The sequence below is a fragment of the Boleophthalmus pectinirostris genome, unplaced genomic scaffold (genome assembly GCF_026225935.1).
Source record: "Boleophthalmus pectinirostris isolate CB_2022bp ecotype Guang Dong unplaced genomic scaffold, ASM2622593v1 HiC_scaffold_7, whole genome shotgun sequence".
Classification (NCBI taxonomy): domain Eukaryota; kingdom Metazoa; phylum Chordata; class Actinopteri; order Gobiiformes; family Gobiidae; genus Boleophthalmus; species Boleophthalmus pectinirostris.
The window spans coordinates 935,839-945,000 of NW_026571473.1; the positions used below are offsets into that span (position 1 = coordinate 935,839).

The 9,162-nt window shown below is 42.9% G+C and overlaps 1 protein-coding gene across 1 annotated transcript in view; it reads left to right on the forward strand.

Annotated features, from left to right (window-relative positions):
* LOC110162772 (carboxyl-terminal PDZ ligand of neuronal nitric oxide synthase protein-like) overlaps positions 1-9,162 on the forward strand; it is a 193,626-nt gene that overhangs the window by 114,001 nt on the left and 70,463 nt on the right. Inside the window, exons 6-7 of the mRNA XM_055164636.1 lie at positions 3,038-3,197; positions 8,101-8,279. Coding sequence (XP_055020611.1) covers positions 3,038-3,197; positions 8,101-8,279 — 339 coding nt within the window. The remainder of the gene's footprint in view (positions 1-3,037; positions 3,198-8,100; positions 8,280-9,162) is intronic.

Sequence of the window (9,162 nt, forward strand, 5' to 3'; positions counted from 1 at the left end):
CCACATGTACATGTCCACACACATGTCCACACACATGTCCACACATCACACACACACGTTCACATATCACACATATGTCCACACACACATGTCCACACGTACATGTCCACACATTTACCTTTAAAATGTGTTACTAAATAGGCCTACACTGAAACAACAGAACACCCCTCTGCGTGTCACTTTCGTACCCCAGGGGAGGTGCTTGGTTCCTGGGTGTTCTGCCTGCATCCTGAGGGTGGGAGGTCCAGACACAGCTCTATGGACACGTTTAGGTTTGATAATACTATTAGATGTTTCCTCAGAGAGATGAAAAGAGCCGAGGTGAAGAAAGCAGAGGAGGAAATAAAGACAGCTCCAAAAGCGCTTCACACAGGCTGTTATCAGAGGCTCCAGACTGTGCTTTATGTGAGAGGAAAGAGTCAGGTTCACTCACAGATAGAGAGAAGACACCAAGGCCGATACAGAGAACCGCTTGGGAAAAATAATTACCATTTATCTGAGAAGCACTGAGATTAGATTTACAATTTATGTTTTAATGTTCATAGACGTCGAGAAGAAATGATAAAAAGACTGAAATATGAACTGACAAACTAATACAAAAACATGCAGGCAGAGATCTTATCTAGAATATACAGAATAATATACAGTGGAGTACTTCCTGTATCACCATATGACATCACAAGGTGGAACAGAACTCGGGGTATGCAGAGTTTGTGTCCAGGTGTGTTTGTGGTGAGGAAACTCTATTAGAACAGATCAGAGTAGTGTCACATGGGCCCTTGTGGGTAATTGCACTGTTTGTGATTTGCTGCTTGTGTCCATTCAGATTCACTTTCAATTGACTTTGATTTGATTTTGATTTATCTTGCAGCTGTCAGTGAGCAAGACATTTCAGTGCACATAGACTGTCACACAGACTGTCACATTAGACTCTAAAAAGAATTTTAGAAGTTTCAGAAACAGATTTTAAAAACGTGCTTATGTCTGCTGTATAGTTATAATCTGTGACACCCGTGAGTCATCAAGTTCAAATGTGCACATGACGATATTCATCTAAAACTAAAAGTGAGAGATGGCGTCACCATAAGGCATGTTGTTAATGAAGGAACAACATTATAACATTGCACCTAAAAACACCATTTAGCATAATACGCCGTCTTTAAATAGTGCACAGTGTGGGAGAGTACAGCGTGTGGGTGACATGTTTTTAATTACTCTCAGATCTGTCAGACCTGGGCTGTGTTGTGCATTACAAACTCTCCCTCCTCCACAGACTGTACTCTCCTCTCTGCCCTCTCCACATTAAACCTGATGCATGCTGCTCTCTCACTGCTCTCAACCAAGTAGCTTTATTTGCTCTGCCAGCATTTACCACTTCTTTTATTACAATGCGTCTTGGTCAGTGTTTGGTCATCACTGTAATTCATCACGACTAAATAAATGCTCTGAGCACGTTTGACTCTAATAGGTGCTTTCATAAATAACACAGGGGGCTGCTACAGAGCAGGGCCCTCACAACAGCCTGGGCCCACACAACAGCCTGGGCCCTCACAACAGCCGGGGCCTCCTGCCACAGACCTGCTACAGTTAGCACAGTTGTGCTGTAAAGTTCATAGATTTGTAATAACTTTTGAAACATTTGCATTAATATTCCAAGTGTGGTATTTGCTGTGCTCTCTTTGACTTTCCTTTGAAACACTTGGAGTGCAGTCTGCAACATTAAATACATGAAATAAAACACATATTGTGCATTACTACGCCTGAGCTGAAGGAAAACTCTTCCCACGAGGAACTGATACAAATCACCTGGAGCCCAGAAAAATGCAAATGTAACACAAGACTGAACCTGCTGGGACTGCCTACGCCACAAGTGACAACTCAACACCTCATTTTCAGTCCCAGAGGCTAAATATCCTAAACAAACCCTCAGAAGCACCACGTCAGAATCCATTTGGACATTGGCCCTGACCTGTGCCTGGTTTGTACTGTCTCAAAAATGTGAAACAGAACTCGTTCATTTTCAGGAGTTTGCAGTGGTCCAAAGTTATTCCTCACTTGTGTTGTCTCAGAGAAGAATAAAACTAATCAGTATAGGTAAAGCTAACAACAACTGGCATGCGAATGTGCACTTCCTGATTATCAGACAGTAAAGCACTTTATAAATAAATGCCATGCAGCATACAGCAGACACATCCCCACCCTCCCTGTGTGTCCTTGGTGGAGGTGAGTGGACACAGACATGAGCTGATCTCTGATAGAAGCTGCTCATCCCTCTGGGCTGAAGCCTCCTGACACTGTGGCCCTCCTCTAAAAGGGCCTCTGGGAGCCGCCTGCCTTTGTCCTGGGGCCCCTGGGCTTCGGGCTGGGCAGGATTTGATAGAGGTGACATTTCTGAGGGGCAGAGAAAAGAAAGGCATTTTGTTGATTCAGCCCTGTGGAAGAATTTAACACAGTGACAGGCACTTTAAAGGAACTTTATGTCAAAATGTTTTATGAAGAATTGTTTATTTGAAGAATGAATTTGGTCACAAAGTGTCATAAAAGCTTATATTACTTCTACAGGAAATATCTTTATGTGTATTTAAATATGCACTTGGCAACTTTCTGCGTCCACCACCTGCTTGTTTCCATGGAGATGCTATTTTTAATACTGATAATAAAACACTTTTGAGGCTTGTCGACGCTTCTCAAAACGCTCCACTGTTGCCTTTGATTGTTCTCTGCACACTCTGTGGTGATCTGCTATTGTCATTTACTGCCCCCTCTTCCCACCAGCAGCACTCACACACCACACTGTCATCCTCCACACTGGGACCACTGCTCTAACCACTGAGCCACTGTCTTTTCCTGTTCCACAGTATGGTATAAGTGAAGTTCTCAAGCCTTTAGGGCCAGTCCTTGCACCCCTCAAAAAGACATTTATTATACTCATTTTCTATTTTTATTTATACTCATTCATACAACATATTAAGTTGTACCATTTAAAATGCTACACTGAGGTGTTTTTTTGTTTTGTTTGTTCTGTTTGTGTTGACAGAGCCAGGCCATGCGCATTGTGAGGACCGTGGGCCAGGCCTTTGAGGTGTGTCACAAATTGAGCCTGCAGCACACCCAGCACAGCACCCAGAACAGCACCCAACCAAGCACCCAACCCAGCGGAGAGGGCTCTGAGGAGGGCAGCACGATACCCGCCAACGGTACAGAGCGGTGCTACTCTACACTAATGTACCAGAGACAGAGACAGAGACAGAGACAGAGGGGACGGCATTTACTCAACCCAGCAGAATGTAAAACTTGGAGAGGAGGGGCTCATCACTCAGCTCACGTAGGCTGAGTTCAAACTGGTCATGGTTTATTTCTGTTTTGATCCTTGATGTAAACTTTGTTTGGGCCTATTATAATCCTCTTATAATCCTCTACTAGATTTAGTCTTGTTTTAGTCCTGATTTAGTTCTGGTTTACACTCACTCTAGTTGAAGTTCAGTTACAGACAGTGTGGTGCTATTGTCATTCTGGTTTAGGCCTGGTTTAGTTCTGCTCCAGTCCTGGGTAATTCTAATTAATAGTGGTTTAGTCCTGTTTAAGTCCTGGTCTAGTTCTGATTATAACTGCTGTTAGTATTTCTAAGGGGCAGATTTGGAATTTGAATAGAATAGAAAGCCTTTATTGTCATTATACAATAGTATAATAAAATTCAGAACCAGCGACCTTAGCTTTTAAAGACTTCTGGTGTGTCCACTACAGTATACTTCACAGAAAACTGGGCAGTTGGATTTGAGTTTGTTTCTCTGACACCGTCAGGTTTAACTTGAGGAAATTGTAAAGAACATGGCATGCTGGGTAATAATTCTTGCAACAGACAACAGTGTGTTGTGAACAGGATTTGAACCCTGGTCCTCAGGGCCTTGCCCATTACACCATCTGAGCTCAGAGAAGACTTACGTTTGACTTCAGAATAAGCAGCAAATCAACATCTGCTCTCTGTTCTGCTCACACACTCCACTGAGCCTGTGTCAGCTGTGAAGCACAAGGCATGCTGGGTAATAAAAAGTGACTGTGGGAGAAGCGTATTGTTCTGATATTTGACATGAGTGAAAGAAAACCACATGTTCCCTATAAGCTTTTGACAGTACTGTGATTAGTTTGCTTAGAAGTAAGTAACTAGAAGTACTAATAGTAGTAATAATATTGTAGTTGGTGGTGGTGGTAATAGTGTTACTAGTAATAGTAGTAGTAGTAGTAGTAGTAATACTGGTACTAGAAGTGGTAGTGATTGTAGGTAGTTGTAGCAGCAGAATAGAATGCCATTTATTGTCACTATACCCATGCAGAACGAGATTAAATCATCTCCCCCTCCAGTGCAGACATGCATGAGGGACACCTACACCATAGTACTAAAGAAAAAATAGAATAAATAAGTATGTTGTACTAGTGCAAGACATAAAAAGACTGGGACACCCAAAACTCAAAAAAAAAAAAGTATTAGGTCGTTCAAATATGATCTTTAGGGAAAAAAGAAAGCGTTTCCTCGGAGCTCTGGTTCCAGTTCACTTTCTGTTGAAAAATGGCCCCTCTCTGTGTAACTGCTGCTGTCAGGCTCCTCATTCAGGATCCGTTTTAGCGACTCTACATGATCTCATTTTGTCCATAAATCAAGATATGAACATTAATAACAGACCAATGAGCTGCCCTCTTTCCCACTCCTGCTGGTGCTGCCGCCTCTGATTGACAGCTCTAGTGCTAGTAGTAGTAGTGGTAATAAGCAGTAGTAGGTAGTAGTAGTAGTAGTAGTAGTAGGTAGTAGTTGTAGGTAGTAGCATGTGTCCCTGTGTGTGCCTCTGCTGTGTGCATGTCTAATGTCTCTATAATCTCCAGCACACGGCTCCTCCTTGTCATGTGCTGTGCCCGGGCACACACAGGGAGCAGGAGCCCACGGAGGTCTCATCCAGGCTCGTCACGGACCCCCCCCCAACACACACACACACTCACACACACTCACTCACACACAGCTCAAATGGCCCTGATCACCGTGGCACAGTGTGCTCTAGTTTGGGAACATGAAATCAGCCTCTGCAACACATTTTCATTTCAACTTTAACTTCAGAAATAGCTGTGTCACTCTCTGTTGAAGTCCCTGTAATTTTCACATTGCACATTCAGTGATAATGGCAAAAATAATCAGTTGGCAGGTGTCACATTCTCGACAATGTTGTTTTGATCATTATTTTGCGATTGTGATTTTTGATTCTTCAAAATTGCTGATATCAGAACAGACCCATGTTTCCGGGACTGGGGCTGACGCTTCAGTCTTCTGATGGGTCTTCATGCTGGACTGCAGGAGCTCAGCTGGTAGAGTGCTGAGCTCCTCTGCTCCAGAGGTTGGCGGTTTGAATCCCGCTTTCAACATAAACATCATTGCTAGAGTGATCAGATCCGCTGACCCACAGTTTGGCTATTTCAGCTGTGTCTGTGGGCAAGACACTTAACCCCCCCTTGCCTCAAGTGTGTGTACACTGGTGTTTGAGAGTATGTGATGGCTGAGGGGTTTTTTGATGTAAAGCACTTTGAGAAAGAAAAAGCACTACATAAATGTGACCAGTTTGTATTTAGCCCAGTGAACAAGCTGTGACTGAGAAGCTGCACAGCAAGAAGGTCTGAGCACTTCTGTGTGGAAACATGCACAGGCAGTCCTGACCAAGACTAGCTCAAGACCTGGAGATGGAGCCAAAGCAACTGCTCCTGGCAGGTTTAACCCAGAGTCACTTGATCAGGAACATGATAATAAGTCTTTTGAACTGGCAAATAGGCACTAACTGTACTTTTACTTAACTCCCACATGTCTAAGCAGGAGCCACAGCGGCTCTGACATACCCTGGCTCCTCTGGACATTTATTTAGGGCCTTCAGTCCGGTCTGATTAAACCTGTTTACACCAAGTCAGCGCTTTCTCTGTTTTCTATACCAACTCATTATGGACAAGTGCAATAGGTCAAATAACAAAGCTAAGGTGACTAGAAGGAGCTTAAAAGGCCTGAATAATGCATCAAATCTGATCTTTAACTTCACAGATCCCAGCGCACTCAACATTTGACTTTTTTACATAATCCAAAAGTTTACTCCTTGTGTATACTTGATACTTTGAAACCCAGTTAGTTCAGGCAGAGGAGGAGGTGGTGGAGGAATTTCAGATGGGGCTGAAAACCAGGACAGAGATTGTGCTCAAAATTCTGCGGCTTTTTACCATAATTCTGCCTCATTTCTGCTTATTTAATGTGTAAAACGCAGCTTTGAAGTACCAGCCTGATAAAAGCACGCGCCTCTTCAGATCAATAATAAATTATAGTCATTTTAGCAATTCAGCCATCTTGTTTATGTCCTTACTTGCTTTCCTTGATTTCACGCACAAACATAACACCATGTTTTGAAGCTTGATTAGCATAATTGACATTTTTTTTGCCCAAATTATCACAACAGCCCCATTAGCATAGCGTTTGTGAAAATGAGCCCCTTTCCTCGGCTACAATAGAACGCTCTGTGATGGCTTCCTTCTGCTCCTGTCGAAAATGCATTGATTTTTAAGATGCTCATTTTTCACAGTCAGATGCAGCCAGAAGTGAGACCGCGTCGAAAATACGCCAATTTGTCGCATTAAATTTATATCAACAACTCCACACTCTCAAACAAACAAGAATCGACTTCCCTCAGATGGCCTCACCAATCTATGAAAATATGGAGTGGTATTTACTGTGTAGAGGAGACACAATTTCCCCAAAGACAGGTTCATTTTGGTGTATGGGAATCGAATGTGAATCCAGTTTCATAATAATAATAATACATCGGCTTTCACAGTAACTCTAAGACGCTTCACGATAATGTAACACAACAAGGACAGACAAAGCTCCTCACAGCAAAAAAGTTACACAGTTGTGTTTTGTTTCATTCACGCATGTTTAACACACAACACACACAAACATAAACCAATGATGTTCATTTTGTCTTCTTATATACTTTAACTTCTTGGATTCTTTTTTAAGACAATGCAGTAAAGTGTATTTACCTTGTTGACATGTTTCGGCTGCTGCTGCAAGCCATCTTCAGAACTGTCCCCGGTGTTGGTGGTGACGTGTCGTATATCAGCTGTTGTTACTTCCTGTAGGTGTGGTCAGCCTGATGGACCTGGCAGGGTCCGTCATGTCAGACCACTGTAAAGAAATAACCACATTCTGGATTGAGACGGGGCTCGGGTCATTGGATCATAAAACAACAAGTTCAAACGCTGGATCAGGGAGGCCATTGAAATCAGAAAACGAGGCACGGACAGCATTAACCAAGTGTTCCTCCTTTCACACACCTGAGACACCCTCCTCCACAGAACATCGGGCGATGGGAGGTGTGGTCAGTCTGAGCAACCTGCAGGTCCATCAGGCTGACCACGCCTACAGGAAGTAATAACAGCTGATACACGACACGTCTCCACCAACACCGGTGACAGTTCTGAAGATGCAGCAGCTGAAACATGTCAACAAGGTAAATACACTTTACTGCATTGTCTTTAAAAAGAACCCAAGAAGTTAAAACACACAAACATATTTAGACTAAGTTCTTCTCTCAAACTGAAAACACTCTTTTCCACCTTGTGATGTCATGTGGTAATACAGGAACTGCTCCACTGTGTTTTTAAACTCTATACACCTACACTAGAGTCATTTGGATGTTTTCAACCCTGTTTCTACTGAACAAAAGGTCAAAGTTAGCTGTTAATTTGAAAACTACCACTTGATGACATCACAAAGTGGAACACAGCATTTTGCAGCTTGGAGTAGAGCCGCTGCTCCTCTGAAGGCTCAGGTATCTGTTGTGATTAAGTTAGCTTTTTATCCATCTCTTTTTTTGTAAAATATTCCACAGTGGGGCTTTAAGTTATCTCTTTATCTTTGTGTGTTTAGTGAAATGTTCCACAGTAGGGCTTTAAGTTCACTCTCTGACATGTCTCCTGTGTGTCCTGTATGTCCATGTGTGACTGACCATCTTCACGTGTGTGTGTGTCTGTGTGTAGGTGTGCGTGCTCATCCTGTATGTGTGTGCACTCTGTTCCATCCAGATCGCAAAGCCCCGCCCATCTCCGAGGCCACGCCTATCTCCACAGAGGCCCCGCCCACAGAGGAAACTGACATCGACGCCGTGGAGACCGGTCCTGTCCCGGTGCCGCAGGAGTCCAACCCAGACAGAGGGGTCACTGATCTGGACGCGACGGATACGAGTGACCTGCACGTGGACAAGGTACTCCTCCAGGATCATGTGCTTCTACGACTTATGAAATGACAACTCAGACCTCTGAGCTCTACTACAGTTGAAATTCTTTCCTTCATCATTCACACTGTGCTCATTTCACTGGCTCAGATATTTTCCTGTAGTTTTTAGGAGCTGGGCACTTCAGCTTTAAGATGAAAAATATGACTAAAATGACACACATTGAAACTATAATTACAAGTCAAGTATAAGTCAAGTTTTTTGTCGACTAAAAGGACTAATGTTTTCATAGAAAAATGACAGTGAACATAAGTGAATACAATAAATAAGTGGAGACTAGATCCAAATTAAATTTTCAGTTCGAGAAGCCCAAACCAGAGCATAAGCAGATTGAGTGCCGACAGCACGTCTGCACATGTGCCATGACGAACACTGGATTTAGCTGACTACATTAGCAGGATATTTTCATCAACTAAATCTGGGATAAAACCAAAAATCCTTTAAATGGTTCACTCATTTTTAAATCATTGCTGTTGCCATCTTATAAAGTCCTTACACGATTTTAGCCCCTGAAACAAAAGATTTCTGAATGATGGTGGTTCATAGATGAAACTGAGATTTTAGAGTCTTGGTGCAGAGTGTTAGCCTGATTCATCAGCTAGTTTCACTTTGTAGAAACTGTCTGACCTCGCAGTGTTAGAATTCATTCGCTCGACGGTAGGCGGGTACTTTTTTATTTAACCAATCGCTGCTATTTGGTCGTGACGTATGTAATGTGCCGCTAACAGGGCTAACTGGTATGTTAGGCTTTTCCCAAATCCTGTAGGAAGAAGGACAGTAACGTCTTTCCCCTTGATAAAATTCACCAAACATTCTCTTTGTTCCGGCTTTAAATCCTCGATCTTGGGAATCG